Source organism: Danio rerio, chromosome 1, assembly GCF_052040795.2.
Source record: "Danio rerio strain M-AB ecotype USA chromosome 1, GRCz13ab, whole genome shotgun sequence".
Taxonomy (NCBI): Eukaryota; Metazoa; Chordata; class Actinopteri; order Cypriniformes; family Danionidae; genus Danio; species Danio rerio.
The window spans coordinates 54180453-54202259 of record NC_141021.1 but is presented as its reverse complement, the minus strand read 5'-3'; the positions used below and the strand labels follow the sequence as shown (position 1 = coordinate 54202259).

The window sequence follows — 21807 nt, the reverse complement described above, 5'->3', positions numbered from 1 at the left end:
TCTAATTATCCCAGCGACTCCTGTATGAATCGTCCAGTGATTCATTTGTTCCCAAACCCCTCCTTAGCGCGAAGCTAATCTGCTCTGATTGGACCGATGACAGCCTGTTGCGATTGGTCGACTGCCTTCAGTCAGAGAGTGAAATGCCAAACAGCTAATCAGCAATATAAAAGTAATCACAGTTCATGCACGCTCGATAGTGTAGGCGTGGATTTTAGCTGCCTGTGGGTCAATGTAAATACAGACTATGGACTTGAAAATTCAGACGACTAACTATTTTATTGAGCAAAAACAGTTGAGGAGATCTCCTAGCTTCTCACTCTGCTCTTTTCACAGACACACACACACACACATATTGCGCACACACACACACGCACTTAACCCTGCTCCGGACGACAACACACACACACACACACACACGCGCGCACGCACACACACACACACACACACACACACACACACACACACACACACACACACACACACACACACACACACACACACACACACACACACACACACACACACACACACACACACACACACACACACACACACACACACACACACACACACACACACACACACACACACACACACACACACACACACACACACACACACACACACACACACACACACACACACACACACACACACACACACACACACACACACACACACACACACACACACACACACACACACACACACACACACACACACACACACACACACACACACACACACACACACACACACACACACACACACACACACACACACACACACACACACACACACACACACACACACACACACACACACACACACACACACACACACACACACACACACACACACACACACACACACACACACACACACACACACACACACACACACACACACACACACACACACACACACACACACACACACACACACACACACACACACACCTCCGGATGACAGCACGCGCACACGCACACACAGACACACACACTACTCCTCGTCCACGGAGCTCCGTTAACAAAGCAGCACGCGTCGCGTTTTTAACGTGACTTTGCACGCGATAAGAGAATATAGCCAGTTAACCTGATACAGTACACGCGGTTACAAGTAACAAATCACAACTAAATACATTTGCAAGCTAGAGTCAACTTTAATCGCACGTACTTACACTTGAGAAATGGAGGAAGAAAAATCCATCCTGACGTCCAGCAGTAAGTTACTCTTTACTGATCCCTCCTTTAACAAACGCTGATGAAGTAATCTTTGTAGCATGTAGTTTCCAGAAGTTTCCAGTAGTTTCCAACTGCTTGGTTATAATGCTGAGGTTTCATCTTTGGGTAGAGACTCAATATAATATCCATCTGCAGTGTGACTTCAATTGACCGGCATGTTTGTGTGTGTGTGTGCGTGTGTTTGTGGGTGTGTGTGTGTCTGGGTTTCTGCGTCAGAGGGCGGGGCCTCAGGTTTGAAATCTCCCGGGTTTGCGCGTGCACGTGAATAACTTGGTTTCGTTCGTACGTCATGGCGAAACACCTAATGAATCGGTATCAAGGCGACTCGTTTGAAGCACTATGAGTCGACTCTTTTATAAATGAATCAACCGTTTTAAACACTGTACACTAACAGATTTAAGCCTTAGCTGGATACTTCACTTCACTTAGAGCTGTGTTACACACTACATGGAGGGGAATTTTCAAAAACCCATAATATGGGCTTTTTAAGGCCCAAGCTGTTTATTTACATGCATTTTCACATGCTTATTGCAACCTAATTAGAATAAAACCTAAGTATCATATTTTGACATGATGTATTTTTAGAGAAAAATTATGTCCATATATGTGGACTCGTGGTCCCAATTTACATAAAACACAGTAAAGTCACCTTTGTGTAATAGAATGAAAAACTCTTTATTTCTGCCTTGAACACAGCCGTTTTTTCCTGACTGTTTTTTAATGCAATAATAACACATACATTACACACATTTATTTGAACATGTTTTGACTATTAGTTAAAACAACATTTTTTTGCCCATTTTAGACAGCTAAAATAGTGTTTGGGACATTTCATATGCTGCAAAACAGTTGCAGGATCACACTGTATGTCTGAAACAAAATATAAAACATTAGAGCTAAAATGTGCTGTCCACGTATGTGGCCACTAAGCCCTAGGAAGTTAAACTTGTGCCTCCCTGAGGGAGGGATGTGAGCTCTGTAGAATTTTCAGTTGCATTGGTTTTACTCTGTTACATACACTTAATGGGCCATGACACCCCCCACTTTCAGTTAAAGTCTACTTCAGAATTTTTTCAGAAGATGCATTATAATGGGCGTGGAGCTACGCGAGCAAAGGGCAGGAGTGGGCGTGGCCAGCAGGGGAGAAGGGGAGCGAACAACTGTTGATGTCAGTTAGCTCACAAAATGAGACACAAACCGTGAGGAGATGCATGAGTTTATAGTTTACAAAGTTAAAATGCAAAGAAATAAACAGTAATTTAATGCCCTGCTACATTTGTTATTCGTAATTTTATATACAGATCACCACAATTTATATCATTATAAAGATATATAATGTGTTCATGTAAACACTATAAATGAGGATTCTCCCTCAATCCCCAGGTCTAAATTATAGATCTGAATGCAGGCTCGGTGCAGCAGATCTCCTGACCTGCCTATTTTAACTATTAGTCCTGCTGGTAATCTGGAGGATTTAGGCAAACACAGCAGCACGGTGATGTGTCTGTATGTGAACGAACTCCTGATAAAAGACAGCGTCCGCCATTCTCTAATTCTCGTGCTGCTCTCCTGACTAAAATGCTTGCAGCACACACACAGCTTTGCTGTATGATCGTCCCTGACAAGATCGCGGGGAAAAACATGCAACAAACCGCGTGGATCATGGAAACAAACACATACGAGCTTTCATGAACAACTACTGCGTGCCGTGGGTCCGTGTCTCACAGCTTGGGCTTGACACTGGCAGGTCTGCCTTGCCTTCGGAAAGCATGTGCTCTATTGAATAATTAAGCAGCAGGCTCTTCACATAGGATAAGAAAACTCCGCTATGAATAATAATGAGAAACCGACGTGTCATCTTTGCACTTGCAGTACTGCGCTCTGTCGCCAAATTTGATCCCGCCCCAAAAATCATTTTAAACCCAGAAGCTGAAGTAAGCTGACAAAAGCTCAAAATTATCTTGTTTTCCCCACAATTAAAGCTGACTGGTGCTCAACACACACACATCTGTTAATATAAAAAAAAAAGTTCTGAACCTTTAAGGACATTGCATTTTTCCAAGCTTCCTTCAATTGATCATCTGTGATTTGTATATCAAGGGTCCCTTTCCCCACATTTCTTGAAAGTAGCTGAATTTCAGACAAATTGATTCTACCAATGGAAAGTACTTAAAAACAAACATAGGTCCTTGAAAGTGCTTGAATTCAAATTTAAAAGGAAATTGTTTGTTGTTTTTTTGTTTATTGTTTAATTTTTTCTACTGCTGTCAAAAACAAAATGTAAAGAAAAAGAGATTCTTAATTTTTAAATTCTTACATTTTAATCCTGTATAACAACTATGACAATGCACATTTGATCAATATCAGAAACAGCATTTGAATATTACTAGTATTGAATTTAACAAATTTTTATTAAAGTTCTCTGAACAAGACTAAAGTTGATTAAAGTTTTAGTTTAATTTCAGATTTATTTTGAAAATGACACGCTTAAAACATCATTACTCACTTTTTATTTAATCTAATTACCCTAACTTGCCTAATTAAACTAGTTAAGTCTATAAATGTTAATTAAAGCTGAATACTAGTATCTTGAAAAATATCTAGTCAAATATTATTTACTGTCATCATGGCAAAGATAAAATAAGTCATTTATTAGAAATGAGTTATTAAAACTATTATGTTTAGAAATCTGTTGAACAGAAATTGGGGGTAAAAAATATACAGGAGAGCTAGTAATTCTGACAACCGGATGTGTTATATTTATCTCTTTAGAAATGCGGTTTAAAGCACAACAGTACAGACTTTCCTCTATCTCAGATTTTTTACTCCCTGGCTTCAGTCTGAATTTCACGCATGAACAATCCAGTGATCAAAAAAAAAACCTATTAAAAGAGAGTGATGCCATAGTTCATTTTCATATGCGAATGAACTGTTCCTCTCCTGTCAGGTTCATCAGACGTTTACATGCTATTTTATAAATATTAGAGGTGCTTTACACGTTTCTTCGCTTCATGTTCCTGCAGCGAATACAGTATGCAAAAACAGACTCCGACTTGGTCTCTAAGATGAGAGGCACATATGGAGATAAAGAGAAGAAGAAAGAAAAGAAAAAGAAGGCTCAGGAACAGGCAGCAGCCAACGCCAACAAGAAGCCGGCGGTGAGTGGAGATTCTCCTGGATGCCAGCTAATTTGGCTGTAAATTGTTTTAAATAAAGAAAAAGCAGGTCAACTGAGCAAATTGAGCTTAAAGATGTGCATGTTTTCCCTGCAGGGAGCTGTAAACACACAACCTCCTCCACCTGCTACAGTCCAGGTGTGTTTACGTAATTTACACACTTTGTGAATATTTTGTTTTTAATACTTTTGAAAATGCATCTCATTTATGTGCATGAGAATTTAAATCGGTTTTCTGTTTTATTTTAGATCCCGGATAATCCTCCAAACTATATTCTGTTCCTGAATAATCTTCCTGAAGAAACCAATGAGATGATGCTCTCCATGTTATTCAACCAGTAAGTTTTAAATATGATTTATACTGTGCAATTTGGTAGCGCTTTAAATAAATGGTCCATTAGTTAATGTATTTACTAGCATGAACAAACAATTAGTAATCCATTTATTATGGTATTTATTCAACTTTTTTAAAAGATAAGGTTGTTTAAGGTATATTATGTTGGTTAATGTTAACTCGCTGTGCATTAACTAATGTTAACAAGCACAACTTAAGATTTTATTATTGCAGTAGTAAATTCTGAACTATGATTAATAAATGCTTTACAAGCTTATTCATACTTTAACAAATACATTAATTAATGGACCATTATACTACAGTGTTGTCTGTATTTTTACTGTGTATATAGATGTGATTTGTAATATTAAATTGAGATTTTTTTTTTTTATTTGTTTCGGTGGAAAACTTTTAAACACTCACTGAAGTTTTTCTTTCTATAAATCGAGTGGGAAGCATTAAATGCAGTGTCTGCCTTTAATGGTACACATAACTTTTGTGAAAAATAAATGACATGTATAAAATAGTTTAACTTTTCTTGTATATTAAAGAATAAACGATCATTCTAAATGTCATTACCTTTAAACGATGAGACATGGATGAAACCTAGTGATTTGAAGGATAGTGGAAACTATACCAAGGTTTAAAATGATAATAAATGAGTATTTTGCACTTTTTTTAAAATTTGTAGTCAAATCATTTTTGCTCAGTGTGGCTGACAAGATTTTTTATGTATAAACTACTGTGACACTGATTGACATTTTACCTAGTGTCTTCTGTAAATCAGGGTAAAAATGATAAATAAGGAACAGAAGAAGAATAAATGAATAAATAAACTAGCTAATGGACCATTATTTTAAAGTGTTACCCAAAAAACAAACAAACCAGACATATTTTCTGTTTACTCATTGGCTTTATTTTATTTTTTAGGTTTCCTGGGTTTAAAGAAGTGCGTTTGGTGCCTGGAAAACATGATATTTCGTTTGTAGAGTTTGAAAGCGAAGCTCAAGCCGGAGTGGCGAAAGATGCACTTCAGGGGTTCAGAATCACAGCCACGTGTGCCATGAAGATCACTTATGCCAAAAAGTGATTTGGCACTGACGCCTGTTTGTCAAGAACCAAACATTTTAATGGACTTTACCTGAGGATTATTACTAATGAGTGAATCCTCGACTTTTATTTTATTTTTTGTCTTTTTCAATTAGTTTTATTACTGTTCTTCCTTTTTTTGGTATGGATCTTACTTGGTCACTAAGAACATTTTAATATTCCAGGATAGATCTTTATTTTGTACTGTGGACTGAAAAAGTTAGCCTATAAAATAAATGTCATCTCGCCCACCCATGTAACTGACGTTTTTATTTTTGTTTTTTACCTTTTTAAAAAGCACTGCATAGATGTTCTGTTTCTTTCAATCTAAACTGCATTTTTTGTTGCTTGTTTAAACTACTTACTTAAAATGAGCTGAAAAGACCATTCTTGATTGTGTTGGGACAACTTAATTGTTTTGTTCAATTCGCTTAAAGGGCAGCTATGATGAAAATCTTCTTTTGTAAGCTGTTTGGACAGCTTGAAGTGATAAAACACTAAGTTTTTTTTTTTTTTTTTTAATTTCCTGATGTTAAAATAGGATCCAAATCCCTCCATTTTGAGGTCCACCGCAACATGACGTAGAAATGCAGTTTCCCTGCCCACTGAATTGATTGACAGCCGTGTATTAACATGACGCCGTAGTAAGCAAACTTATGTAGCAAGTTTTTTTATGCAGCGGATGCCCTTCCAGCCGCAACCCATCTCTGATAAACATCAACACACATTCACACACACACACTCATACACTACGGACAGTTTAGCCTACCCAATTCACCTGTACCGCATGTCTTTGGACTGTGGGGGAAACCAGAGCAGCCGGAGGAAACCCACGCGAAGGCAGGGAGAACATGCAAACTCCACACAGAAACGCAAACTGAGCCAAAGTTCGAACCAGCGACCTTCTTGCAGTGAGGCGACAGCACTACCTACTGCACCACTGCCTCGCCCATTTTAGGCAATGTGTGTTTTAATTTCAGTTGTTCAACACTGATGTTCAATAAATAATCACAGATGGTAGTGTTTTACTATTATTTAAAATAAAAAAAAAGGAAAACTAGCTCATTTGCATTAAAGGCACAGGCAACAAAAACATCTACAAAGTCTAAACAGCTTAAATTTTCCAGATTTAGAAAGGTAAAACGAATAATCTAATGGGTGTTTTGAGCTGAAACTTTATGGACACATTCTAGAGACATAAATGACTCCTCTTAAATCTTGGAAAAAGGGGTAAAATAGCTGCCCTTTAAATTTGTAAAAAGTTAACTTGATTCCTTCATGTTGCCCCAACACAAACCGATCGTGTAAAACCCAGCATTTTTCACAGTGTATGATTGACAAACTATCAGACAGACTTGTGATGGAAGGACTGAAATAGTTGGTTTGGCACAGAATATTGAGACCTTCATAAGCGTCAGCACTCTCTCCTGTAAATTCTGTTCTGGGTGCAATTCCTTTATAAATTCGGCCACAAGTTGACATATCCATCAATAACTGCAGCAGCTTATTGCATTGACTTTATTATACAACACTGCAGTTGAATGCTTGCCCTGCAAACATGTTTTGTTGTCAATATTTTAATTGCGTTTTATTGTGGGGAAACTAAGTAGATTAATTAGTCATGTTGGTATTTAGTCGGAGACCGGTTCTGTCATTCAGACAGCTGTGGATCTGACCACTGAGGTCACTGACATTTTTCAGACATGCTGTTTTTAAAAATGTCACAAGAGATTTGCATAATAACAAACAATTTAGTCGACAGCACATAATGACCCCCTCACTTAGTGTAATTTAGTAATAAATAAATATATAGAGTGGCACAAAAACTCCATTATAAGCTTTTTGATACGAGGGAGGAATGCAAAGGACAAATATCTCCCTTGGGATTGATTTAAACAGGATAATTTAATTGGGAAATTTGAAGAGTAAAGATGAGCAGACCTTTAATTCTCCTTTGAGTATGCAGAGAAGGAGATTTTTTATTCTCTAAAAGTTTGTAGTTGTGTGCAGTAAACATGAGACAGGCTACATGTGAAAGTGTATGTGACAAATAAAGGCTACATCATAATCATTTTCATTTATGGGTGAACCGTCCCTCTATGGATAATTTTAATGTGATATTCCTCAATGCACAAAAATAGCCTGATGGAAAGATAGCTAGTGAGACGACATCAGCTAGCGTCATCCCCATTTACTCTCTAAATGAGCAGAGCGCTGATCTGTCGTCGTCATGACAGCCTAATCATCGTTTTTTACGCTGCTTTGATCAGGGTCACACAGCAGGTTTCCTCACACACAATCTGTGAAGTAACTCAAGCGTGCTGGACATTCACACAGTGTGTTCGAGAAGGAAGGACTTGTGAAGCGTCTGCCGTCAGATGAGTTCACCATGGTCTCTGACGCAGTCTAATGGATGTACACAGCTGTCCACCGTTAAAGCCGCACTATTTTTCCACTTCCAGTTATAATGAGATTTGCTTATGATGAGCGTTCTAATTTTGTCATCTTGTTGTCTCTGATTGAGATCTTTTGGTGTTTAAAAGAGCACTTCACTTCTTTATTTTAAAGATTAGGCTTATGTCACAACTTCCCTAGAGTTTAACAGTTGAGCTTTAAAATGTTTTCATCCATTTAGCTGATTTCGGGGTCTAACAGCAGCACATTAAGCTTAGCATAGATCATTGAATCGAATTAGACCGTTAGCATCTTTCTTGAAATATATATATAAATAAACTATATATATATAGTTTACATACAATATTGCATGGATTTCGAGGACAGTACCTCTGGACTGGGCAACTGGGGTGGTGGCTCCCATTTTATTCTGGACCAGCTCTATACCTTCACCAGGGTGCTCCAGGGTTCATGGGAGTATGCCCAACCAGTCCCCATGTGTTTTGTGGACTTGCAGAAAGCATTCAACCATGTCCCTCGTGGAATTCTGTAGAGCAGTGGTTCTCAAACTTTTTTCATCAAGTACCACCTCAGAAAAAAATTGTCTCTCCAAGTACCACCAAAATGAGCTGTATTGAAATATAGTAACGTAGTAGGCCCAGTAAAGCAGCTACAACTCTGCACATTTAAAAAAACATGGCAGATTACCTCAGAAATATAGACTATATGTCATATATGGCATAATATATACATCATTTTTAATAAATTTTGAAATATATGTAGGATGTACATGACATATTTCATTCCTCCGTGTACCACTAGAAGGAAGCCCGCGTACCACTAGTGGTACACGTACCACAGTTTGAGAACCACTGCTGTAGAGGGTTGCTCTTGGAGTATAGGGCGCTCTGTTAAGGGCCGACTCGTCCCTGTATGAACAGAGTAGGAGTCTGGTTCGCATTGCCGGCAATAAGTAAGACTTGTTACCAGTGTATGTTGGGCTCCGGCAGGGCTGCCTCTTGCCACCAACTCTGTTCATAATTTTTATGGACAGAATTTTAAGGTGCTGCCTTGAACTGGAGGGGCTCAGGTTTGGGGACCACAAGATTTCTTCTCTGTTATTCTCACATGATGTTGTTCTGTTGGCTTGATCAAACATGGACCTTCAGCATGCACTGGGGTGGTTTGCTGCTGAGTGTGACGCGGCTTAAATGAGAATCAGCACCTCCAAGTCCGAGGCCATGGTGCTCCACCGGGAAAAGGTGGTTTGCCATCTCCAGGTAAAAGTCTTTACCCCTGATGGAGGAGTTCAAGTATCTTGGGTTTTGTTCACGAGCGAGGGGACGTAAGATTGACAGGTGGATTGGTGCAATGGCAGCAGTAATGAGGTCGATGTACCGGTCCAGTGGTAAAGAAGGAGCTGAGCCGAAAGGCAAAGCTCTCGATTTACAGTCAATCTACGTTCCTACTCTCACCTATGGTCATGAGCTTTGGGTCTTGCCTGAAAGAACAAGATCTCGGATACAAGTGGCCGAAGTGAGTTTACTTCGCTGAGTGGCAGGGTGTACCCTTATAGGGTGAGGAGCTCTGTCACCCAGGAGAAGCTCGAAGTAGAGCCGCTGCTCCGCCACATCGAGAGAAGTTAGCTGAGGTGGCTCTAGCATTTGTTTCAGGTGCCTCCTGGATGCCTACCTAGGGAAGGGTTCCAGGCATGTCCCAACACCAGGAAGCCTCAGGAAAGACCCAGGACACGCTGGAGAAATATGGAGACTGTCTCTCGGCTGGCCTAGGAACACCTCGGGATCCCCCCGGAGAAGCTGGAGGAAGTACCTGGGGGGAGGGAAGTCTGGGGTTCTTTTATAAGACTGCTGCCCCCGCAACCCGGCCCCGGATAAATGATTGAAAATAAATGAATGAATATAGTTTTGATAATTTTTCTTTTTAAAGCTGCTGTTACTTATGATGAGAATGTTCTAATTTTGTCCTCTTGTTGTCTCAGATTGTTTGTTTGGTGCTGCTTTAAAGGAACACTTCACTTTTTAATTGTAGGAAATAGGCTCATTTTTACAACTCCACTAGAGTTGGCGGGAGCACTTTTAGCTTAGGTTAGCATACATAATTGAATGAGATTACACTGTTAGCATCTTGCCTGAAAATAAAAAAAAATGTTTTGATAATTTTCCAATTTAAATCTGCTGTTACTTATGATGAGAATGTTCTAATTTTGTCCTCATGTTGTCTCTGATTGTTATTTGGCGATTGCTTTAAGCTTAGCTTAGCATAAATCATTGAATCGAATTAGACCATTAGCATCTTGCTTGAAAATTTATCAAAATTAAATGTTTTGATATTTTTTCTATTTAAAACTTGACAAATTATAAAAAGAAGCACTTGTCAGTAGTCCCCAGTTAGGTAACTTAGTAACAGATCTGCATAATATCATTGCTCCTGCTTCAGCCATGGAATAGCAGCAAAGTTCCTTGATCATTACGCCAAAATTATAGTTCCTATCCATATTGGCCTAGAATATACTGTAGCAACTTTTCATTTTTCATCAGTCTTAGTACACCACAAAAGAGTCAAACTTTCATTTATTCATTTTCCTTCGGTTTAGTCTCAAAGGACAGGGATCGCCACAGTGGAATGAACCGCCAACTATTCCAGGATATGTTTTACACAACGGATGCCTTTCTTGCCACAACATCCATACACTCTAATTCTGACACACACTCATACACTACAGCCAATTTAGCTTATTCAATTCTCCTATATGTGTTTGGACTGTGGGGGAAACCGGAGCACCTGAAGTAAACCCACGCAAAAATAAGAAGAACAGGGAAACTCCACACAGGAATGCCAACTGGCTCAGCCTGCACTCGAACCAGTAATCTTCTTGTTGTAAGGCAACAGGGATAACCACTGAGGAAAATTATTAACTTTTTTTTTTTCAGTTTCTGGAGTGAGATGCTAATGGTCTAATCCAATTCAATGATGTATGCTAAGCTAAGCTAAAAGTGCTACCGCAAGACCAGGAGATCTGCTTAATGTATAATAAAAATGTTTAAACTCAACTGTTTAACTATGTAGGTGTCATCTATGCCTATTTCTTGAAAAAAAAAGAAGCAGAGTGTTGCTTTAATGGCTTGTTGTTTGCCCAGGATGGTGTGCGTGTGTGAGTGATTTAGAGAAGGAGAGGGATATTTTTGTCCATGCAGCAATCTAAAGTCCCCGACTATCTGTGCTGAAGCTGTAAATTTACTGGCTATTCAGGAATGATCCTGTCAGGGAGTGAGCGATGGCGTGTGTGTCTGTGTGTGTGTGGAGGACAGCATGATGCTCTTTGATAGATTCTGTGGTCAACATGTGAATAAATCTTTAATACAACACCTGTTTCACTTTCTTCCGCAGGCTGTCGCGATGGCCTGTCCTTCCTCTCAGTCGTCAGCAAGAAGAAGAAGCTCATTTTCAGTCCCATAATATGTGTCTGGGTCACGTCTCAATTCTATAATAAAGGAAGAAATTAAGAAAGAAGAAAATTAAGTCATGGCAATTTACTTCATACACTTTGGAAGCTTGTTTACTGGCATTACATTTTCATTTGGATGTTTAAATTACGTGTTTTCGAGGTAATTTTCTGCATAATTACTCAAGTTTTGCTATTCTGTATTCAGATTTTTGTTCCTACTGCAGTAATAAGAGGATATGTTTATATGACAGCCATGTTGTCAAAATGTTCCGTTCAAATGGGCCCACAATAACAACTAAAATTGCTGTATTATACATGGTAAGATAGTAGCTGGTGAAATGCAATTTCTTGTCTATAGATTGAATTATTTGTCCAATTAATTTACCTCATGACATATTTTTTCCCAGTATCAAGGTCAATTATGTTTGAAGTTGAACTATATTGTTTCTCTCAAGGTTTTCTCAGTCATCCTTGATTGTACTGGATAAATAATGATTTCAAATTATGTCAGATATACAATATAAACGATACCAAATCAAATGACATGAGCATCGTGTTCATAATGACACTTTTCTTTGAACTTAATGAGAAAATCTACAGTATAAATGAAAATGCTTTAAAACAAAAACCTACATTTAACTTTACATAAAATCACACATAAAAGTTATTTGCACATTGAGTTATAAGCATATCATTCTGTAATTTATATGAGGTTGTGTGAAAATGATAATTTTCATTTGGATGTTTAAAATACATGTTTTCGTGGTCATTGTCTGCATAATTACTCAAGTTTTGCTATTCTGTATTTAGATTTTGGTTCCACTGTAGTAATAAGAGGATATGTTTATATGACAGCCATGTTGCCAAAATGTTCCCTGTTCAAATGGACCCACAATAACAATTAAAATTGCTGTATTATATACATGGTAAGATAGTAGCTGGTGAAATACAATTTCTTGTCTATATATTGATTTATTTGTCCAATTAATTTACCTCATGACATCTTTTTTCCCAGTATCAAGGTCAATTATGTTTGAAGTTGAACTATATTGTTTCTTACAAGCTTTTCTCAGTCATCCTTGATTGTAGTGGAAAAATAATGATGTCAAATGATAGATTTAAAATAGGAACTATACCAAACTGAATGTAATGAGCATTGTTCATAGTGACACTTTTATTTAACTAAATGAGAAAATCTATTAAGGAAAAAAATGCTTTAACTACAACAATAATGTTTAAATTGAGCTAGAAGCACACATAAAAGGTGTTTGCACTTAGAGTTTAATCATATCATTCTATTACTTATATCAGGTCGTGAGAAAATGATAAATCATTTAAAATATCAGCATATTTAAACATTTTAGACCACACTGCAGGATTTAAAAGGATAAAACGAACCCCTAAAATGGCACACGCTAAATGCTGCTGTTTTGAGTATGAAGTGAAAAGCCTATACATTTTTTTCACACACTTTCATATTTAAAAGGTTTAATAATGCAAACAGCCACTCGAGGCCATGAATTAGTGATTTTAAAGAGCTTTCTTCGGTACAGGCTTCAGAACACTTACCTGTGATATAAAAAACGCACATGAGTGGCTTATAAAACTTACAGTTTTTAGGTAACAGCATATTGAATGTTGATATGCTAGCTTTACTTACAAATTACGAATAATCGAGGAGGAAAAAAACAACAACAAATCTTCGCATCTGGTAGACCAAACGTGTCACTCGTATCTTTTTGAAATGTAACGGTCAATATGATACATAAAGCCCCGCCTACTAGTACGGGAGCCAATCATCGATCGCTATATGGCAAATAAAACCCGCCCTTAAGTGCAGGCGCCAATCATCGATCGATATAGACTAGACTGACGATACTCCGGTGGAGGGGCTCGGACCAGAAGTGAGTTTCTGCAGATTTTGTGTGATTTGGACGTTTAGAAATGAAACTAAAGACACAGTTGTTGGTTAATTTTATTGGTGATTCATAATTTGATACTCAATCATAAGCTTGGCAAACAGTTTTGGAGAATTTTGTGTTTCCCTATTTAAACAGAATACCCAAGCATGCTGCTCGAGAGGTGTTTCAAAGATGGCTGCTGAGTGAAATGACTTGCATTAAAGGGATTTTGCCCAAACTTAACTGTTGTTGTTAAGTTTAAAAAGGCGTTTATTGACATTTTACAAATTAATAGTTCAGTCACAATTAAAATGTGTCAAAACTTTTATTTTGATTAAATGTTGATAGCACATGGTAATATTCTTCTGGTAAACAATCAGTGCAAGGTAATCCACTGAAAACAAAATGTCTGACATTTACTTCTGCGTTTAGATGTCCGTATGGCAGCTTCAGCAACAATATTACTAGCCACGCCCCTCTTATCGTTAATTTTCTAAAGAAAAACTCCGCCCCTATTCCGTTTCAGTTGGAATCCGCTTGTTAAGTGTGACCTCATGCGAAGCGGCTTCCGGGTCCAAGCGATCTATCAAACTGTATGTAAATGATAACAATAAACAAGCAATGTAATACTTTCGAAAATCACAATCGCATTATATGTCCATGCCAAATATCCGATAGCCAGAAAGTGATTCATTGATTCATTCATTTTCTTGTCGGCTTAGTCCCTTTATTAATCCGGGGTCGCCACAGCGGAATGAACCACCAACTTATCCAGCAAGTTTTTACACAGCCACAACCCATGTCTGGGACACATCCACACACTCACTACGGACAATTTAGCCTACCCAATTCACCTGTACCGCATGTCTTTGGACTGTGGGGGAAACCAGAGCACCCAGAGGAAACCCACGCGGACGCAGGGAGAACATGCAAACTCCACACAGAAACGCCAACTGAGCTGAGGCTCGAACCAGCGACCCAGCGACCTTCTTGCTGTGACATTCTACCTACTGCGCCACTGCTTCACCCAGAAAGTGATTCATTTTTTATAAATTGTTAAAATTTTGGTATTTGTGATGCAGCAAGCCCAGAGATTGTTGTGTACACCATGAGTTTATATAAAATTAACATTAATGTTTGATAGGAATAAAAAGTGATCATAAACAAATATTTTCTCAAGTCAAATGAGTGGGGGCTTGGACCTGCAAACAGTATACATACGTCACCAACACGTCATCACTTAACTAGCAGATAAGTACGTCAACATACTGAAAAATAAGTTTCAGCAATTGCTGTTCTACATGGACTTTAATGTAAATACTGTAGTTTATAATCCTCTTAGTTTTTTATCTCTGTCCTCTGTGGTAAATATTACGATATAGTCTTATTTAAAGGTCCCATGAAGTGTTTTGAAATGTGCATTTATTTAACGCAATCTCAACATGAGGAGAGAGCGGGACATCGGGTAGCTCCTCCCCTTTAAAAGGCAACCTTAGCGTTCAATTTTAATCACAGTTCTGCCAAAGAGAGTGGTTGAGATCAAGCGCATCAAATGAAAAGCAAACGAGAAGAAGGGGGCGGGGCATCTTGGATACTAGGGAGCATTTGATTGGTCAAGATTTGATGAGAAACTGTATGAGGTGAAGAGAAAAATAAACGTGGCGTCCCTGCTGAAAAATCCAACTTAAACCAGCCTAGGCTGGTTGGCTGGTTTTAGCTGGTTGACCAGCTGGTTTTAGAGGGGTTTTGGCCATTTCCAGGCCAGTTTCCAGCCATTTCCAGCCTGGTCTTAGCTGGTCAGACTGGAAAATGACAAGCTAAATCCAGCTAAAACCAGCCTGGTTTAAGCTGGACATAGCTGGTTTAGGCTGGGCTCCCAGCCTGGCTAAGCTGGTCAAGCTGGTTTTAGTTGGTCATCTCCCAGCCTGACCAGCTAAGACTAAGCTGGAAATGGCTGGAAACCAGCCTGGAAATGGCCAACACCCCTCTAAAACCAGCCTGGTCGACCAGCTAAAACCAGCCAACCGGCCTAGGCTGGTTTAAGCTTTTTTTTTAGCAGGGGTGAAAAACTGCAAGCGGTTTTATACTCCTAAACACAAATTTTGTCACTGTTTTAGTAGCCTTTAGATATCATTACACCTAACATACTGATACTAACATCTAAAAACGGGTTTTGGACTTTGGACACTGGACCTTCAAAAAGTGACTCGCAGTCACACAGTTCTGCCGCTAGAGGGAGGGAGGAGGCGCTGAGGATTCATTCATGAGCGGACAGCACAGCAGCAGCAGAAAAACTAGACCTGATCTGAAGACGAAGATGAAGATGTCTTCAGTCGGAGACATAAAGGAGCACAACTAGGAGAATAATGCTGTGAAGGTAGGATATACATGATTTAGTATTATTTCTGTCAATGTGAAGTTAATTGGTTTAGTTTCCGCCTGAATGTTTGCTCTTTTTTACTGTAAAAACGACTGACTTGACCTTACAGTATATGCTTATTTGTTGGACACCCCCTGAACTACAAACAAATGTATATTAAAAGTTTGTAACAGTTCAATTTTGAGACTGTTATTGAGTTTATTTACATGTAAATGAACAATTTAACTGCTCATAATTATAGTTCCATGCAGAAAACGGCATTAAAGCTGCAATTATTCTATAGTTAATTATTAATATGCATCTGCTGGTCGTGTTTTGCTCATGATGGAGACATTCAACGTTAATAATAGAATTAAAGTGCCATTTCTACATTAGGAATAACATTTAGGTTGTTCCACACCGTAACTGTAAATGCATTTTGGTACACCACAATAAGGAACATTTACTAATAAATGTACATCTTTACGAGTTTATTTCTTAGAATTATATGATCAATTTGTCCTGATAGCATATGTTTTTAGGTCATTGTAACTTATTTATTTACGTTAATAATGTTCTAACTTAATTTTATAAGGTACGCAAAGTGTTTTAAGTTAGATTAACATAATATAAGTTCAATGCACTCAAAAGGTTAATTTGATTCTAGGCATGGGCCGGTATAAGATTGTGATGGTATGATAACCTTGGATAAAAAATATCACAGATTCACGGTTTTGTGATTACTGTTGTAAAATATATTCTTTTAAAATGTCTCTTTACAATTATAAATGTTCCTGGCATCTTTATAATTTAAAATAGCATTTAAAACAGCATATTTACCATTTAAAACAGCATCTTTACCATTTAAAATGGCATCATTACAATTAAAACGGCAACTATACAATGTAAAACAGCATTTTTACAATTAAAGCGGCAACTTTACAATTTTAAACGGCAAAATAAAAAACTAAAACTAAAAAACTAAAACTAAAACAAACAAAAAAAAAAGAAAATTGTACACATACCTTAGGAATGGTATAACACAGGGGTGGCCAACCCTGTTCCTGGAGAGCCACCTTCCTGCAGATTTCAGTTGCTACCCATATCAAACACACCTGAACCAATTAATTAGGACCTGAACACCACGTGATAATTACAGGCAGGTGTGCTTGATAGGGGTTGCAACTGAAATCTGCAGGAAGGTGGCTCTCCAGGAACAGGGTTGGCCACCCCTGGTATAGCAGAAAATGTTGGGGGTTTTAAAACCTTGACTTTTCCAAACCGCAGTATACCTTTAAAACAGTTATCGTCACATGCCTATTTGATTCTGGTTAAATATTTAAGGCAAGTATTTTTTTACAGTGTAGGAAAATATTATTGAATTCAAACCTTACATTCTTCAAAATATCTTATTTTGTGTTTGACAGAAGAAAGAAACTTTTGAACAAGATGCTGAATAAATGGTCATTTATTGTTTTGGATAACTGCATTTTACAGAATATATTTTCAACAAATTTGTACATAAATAGGTCTGTGCAGCATTTTTAGGCTAGTCATACATTTAATGTTTATTTTAAAATCATATATACAGTTGAAATCAGAATTATTAGCCCCCCTGTTTAATTTTTTACCCAATTTCTGTTTAACAGAGAGCAGATTTTTTTAAACACATTTTTACACATATTAGTTTCAATAACTCATTTCTTATAATTGATTTATTTTATTTTTGCTATGATGAGAGTAAATAATATTTGACTAGATATTTTTCAAGACACTTCTATACAGCTTAAAGTGACATTTAAAGGCTCAACTAGGTTAATCAGGTTAACTAGGCAGGTTAGGGTGATTAGGCAAGTTATTGGATAATGATGGTTTGTTCTGTAGACTATCGGGAAAATATATAGCTTAAAGGGGCCAATAATTTTGTCTTTAAAATGGCTTTTAAAAAATTAAAAACTGCTTTTATTCTTGCCGAAATTAAACAAATAAGATTTTTTCCAGAAGAAAAAATATTATCAGACATACTGTGAAAAATTCCTTGATCTGTTAAACATCATTTGGGAAATATATAAAAAAAGAATAAAAAATTCAAAGGGGCTATAAAATTCTGACTTCAACTGTATATACAGTCAAGCATGATTTCAAGATGATTTCATAACCCAGGGGTATGATGAATAATTTCGAGCTTGACTGGATAAGATTACTAGTACACATGAGCAATTAGTAAAATGATTTGTATCACTCAAAGACTGATCCGCCATATTTATTACAGCATTCTCATACGCTGTAATACCAGATGACAAAAGAAGCAACTGGAAAAAATAAACACACACACACACAGATGGACGCACACATAAAGACACACACACGCACACACACACACACACACACACACACACGCACACACACTCAAATATGTAAATGAATAACATTCCATTTTTAACAAAACTAAGTTCAGCAAAGTTTTAAGTAAACATGCACCAGATTCTGCGCATTATCATAAATCCTTCTCTAATGGCCATCTGTGAGCTCTCCAAACTTAGAAACCTGAATGTGCCAGATAACTAGGCATGCTGTTGTCTCCCATCCACACGTTTCACTGGGTTATGAATATGTTTTCTTCCAATAAAATCACAGTTTACCCCTAAGGGAAGGTTTTGTTGACATTTAATGACCACATATCATTTCAATCTGTTCCATAAAATACTAAAATGACATGTTAGGCAGAATGTCAGAGCGATTGCTGACTGTACAAATCTGAAAATTAATGTTAATGATTTGTTGGCATTAATTCCACATTCATGGAAGCTTTCGATTATGCGAAACAAGTCCTTTCAATTCTAAAGTATAAATAAAAATGCACAATGTTTATTTTGATCATTGTTAGTCTTAAAAACATCGTAAGTAATATATATTTATCCAAAAATGAAATTTACATCATCATTTAGTCTTCCTTGTGAGGTTTTAAACTTTTATGAGTTTGGTTCCTGTGTTGAACACGAAAGAAGATATTTTGAAGAATGCTGGTTGCTGCCACCACACGTCATAATTTTGCAGAGTACGATACGATCCTGGATTAACATCTATGTTGATCCTGGAACATCATTTTTGTTGGAAAATGTAATCCATACTTATTCCCTATAAACCCAACCATAACTGTAAATTATTCCCAAAATCTGAGGGGAACAATCATGTAGAAGCGCATAAACCTAACCGTAAGCACTTAACATAATCTGTAAACATATCCTTTATTCTGATTGGCTGATTGGAATGTTGTTCCATGATCAACATTAATGTTAATCCAGAAACAGGTCCTACTCTGTGAAATCAGGTTGGTGGCTTGAATAGTTGGAAAAAAATATTATGGTAGTCAATGGGTAGCAGCATTTATCAAAATATCTTCCTATGTGTTCAACAGAAGAAAGAATCTTAAATACTGTAGGTCTCGAACAAGTAAAGTTACATTTTTAGGTGAACTATCCCTTTAATGTTAAAAAATATTCAGTGCGATAAGTATGGTCTGGACAAATGTGATTTCTTTAGGTATTTGCAAACCAGAACCTATTTTAATAGTGAGATTAGATGCTCAGAGAACCATCCCCCCAATTTAATTGACTTAGTTATAGACATCTACAAGAACAAAGATAATAGAAGACTTGTTTCAAAATTGTATTCTGCCATCCGATCGACCAAGGAAGAATTAACAAATTATATCAGACTAAAATGGGAGAGAGAATCCAACCTAGTTATCTCAGAGGAAGATTGGTTGAATATCTGCTCAGTACAGGCCACCTCTTCCAATTCTGGTATGTGGAGAGATTTTTGCTGGAAGAATCTTACCAGATACTTTATAACCCCCAAATTAACATACATGCAAACACAGGACAAGGACAGGGGGCAGTGCTGGAGGAAATGTGGAAAAGACTTGGCAAACCACTTTCACATATTTTGGAGTTGCCCAGCCATATTGGAAGGATGTAAAGCAAATAATACGTAATATTTTTGGTGATGATGTGGATCTTTCTTTTACAACAATTTATCTGGGAAATATTGCAGCCAACCTAACGGTAAAAGACAAGTACTTATTAAAAATACTCCTAGCAACCAGTAAGAAAACTGTGACTCGAAAGTGGCTACAACTGGAACCCCCTACAAAATCTGAAATGTTGGATATCATATCTAATGTTCAAAATATGGAGAGGATGACTTTTTCTTTAAAACTACAAATGGACAAATACCTGCAATATTGGGAGAAATGGATTGTACTTATGCCTTTACACAGTGTAATCTGATTTATATATGTATCTGTTCATGTGACCTGTAAGGAAATATGTGACCTGTCAACCGTTCATTTAAGTTCTGGTGTTTTATTGTATTATTTACTTACCTACTTCTTGTATTTTTTCCCCCCTTGTTTTATTTTTATAGACTTATTTATTTATTTATTTTTATTCTTTCCTTAAAAGTAATAAAAATAAAGTATAAAAAAAAAATATTCAGTGCAAATAAATCCAATAAAAAAAGGTTTGTTTTGATAATCGTTAATCAAAACCTGACTATTTATTTCCACTCTGGAATGGCAGTCCATCTCTGATGACATCAGTCAGTTTGACGGATTGGTTGAGATATGCTTAGCAATAAAAATATTTGGTCAGTAACAGACTTAATGGATGGAAGGGGCAATATTCTAGATTACAATACTTTCACTCTAAGACATGGATTTGCTTGTCATCCAAAGCAATTTTTCACTGTTATTAGTGCTATACCCTCAGGTATAAAAATGTTAATGAAAGTTACCTATCCTATTCGAAAATTACTCCAGTTCTTCCCTTATTATATACTGGTGAGATTAAATTTGATAATAAACTTTGCACTAATAAACATTTAAGACAAATTATTATCCAATCTTGTTTCCCTTATCAAGTATTAAGAAATAGGTTATTTCATTCAGTGGATAAAAATACTGTTAAATATTTTAGAACAACATATCTTAAATTTCCAATTCTCCCCAAGGCAAAAGAAGTACAATTTAAAATATTAAATGATATATACCCTTCTAATAGATTCTTACACCTAAAATTTATCTTAGAAAACTCACCATGCCATTTATGTAAACACTTTGGTGAAGACACAGAACACATATTTTTCTCTTGCAGCGCCATTCAATCATTTTGGAAAAAAGTACAAGACTGGTTGCAAATAAAAAATGTGGATGCTGAAGGTTTGACTTTTACATTACAAGATGTACTATATGGAATTACTAAAGATTGCTCTGCTTTGCACGATTTGATAAATATTATAATTGTGTCAGCCAAATATTTTATTCATAAATGTAGATATTTCAAAACACCTCCATTACTTATTATATTTATAAAAGAACTTAAAGTATTTTCAGATGCCCTGGCTAAAATGAAAACAAATATTGCCTTACAAATGTTCAATTTATTTGTAGTATATAACTTGCCATAGATAATATCTATGTTGTACTTATTTTTTATTTATTTTTTATTTTTTTGTGTTTTCCTTTCACTCTTGGATTTATTTTAGCTTGAATGCTTTTGTATATTACATTTGTAGCTTTGTATATTGTTTTGTGTTGAGCCTTCCATATGTTACACACAAGTTGTAAAGTTAAATCCCATTTTGTTGTATTTGAATTTTGTAATTTCAATAATAAAAAAAAAAAAAAAGATATGCTTAGCAACGCCCCCTCCAACCATTAGTTTGCTGCAAGTGAAAGAATAAGAGGAGCTCCAAAATAACCCTAAACCGATTAAATGAAATATAAGTTTTATATGAAAAAATTTCTTAGTATTTCTTAGTATTTCTTACTAGAGTTTTT

General features: G+C 36.8%; 2 protein-coding genes and 1 long non-coding RNA gene across 7 annotated transcripts in view; 2 read left to right on the top strand and 1 right to left on the bottom strand.

Annotated features, from left to right (window-relative positions):
* The window catches only part of snrpb2 (small nuclear ribonucleoprotein polypeptide B2), an 8722-nt gene extending 2620 nt beyond the window's left edge, over positions 1-6102 (top strand). Inside the window, exons 4-7 of one of the 2 annotated variants that reach the window (NM_001256190.1) lie at positions 4271-4405; positions 4520-4561; positions 4672-4760; positions 5687-6102. In NM_001256190.1, coding sequence (NP_001243119.1) covers positions 4271-4405; positions 4520-4561; positions 4672-4760; positions 5687-5846 — 426 coding nt within the window. In that variant the 3' untranslated portion in view covers positions 5847-6102. Of the gene's footprint in view, positions 1-4141; positions 4406-4519; positions 4562-4671; positions 4761-5686 lie in introns of both variants that reach the window. The other variant, XM_087235356.1, reaches the window with a different exon arrangement.
* Positions 1-13600, bottom strand: part of LOC141375080 (uncharacterized) — a 23940-nt gene extending 10340 nt beyond the window's left edge. Inside the window, exons 1-3 of one of the 4 annotated variants that reach the window (XR_015477008.1) lie at positions 13366-13600; positions 12091-12185; positions 11627-11741 (exon numbers count right to left, since the gene is read on the bottom strand). This is a non-coding gene — a long non-coding RNA (uncharacterized LOC141375080). The remainder of the gene's footprint in view (positions 1-11626; positions 11742-12090; positions 12186-13365) is intronic. The other 3 variants (XR_015477010.1, XR_015477009.1, XR_015477011.1) reach the window with 3 other exon arrangements.
* The window catches only part of prokr1a (prokineticin receptor 1a), a 23310-nt gene continuing 15074 nt past the window's right edge, over positions 13572-21807 (top strand). The window contains exons 1-2 of the mRNA XM_087236437.1: positions 13572-13609; positions 13763-15983. The gene's annotated coding sequence lies outside the window, so the exon portion shown is untranslated. The remainder of the gene's footprint in view (positions 13610-13762; positions 15984-21807) is intronic.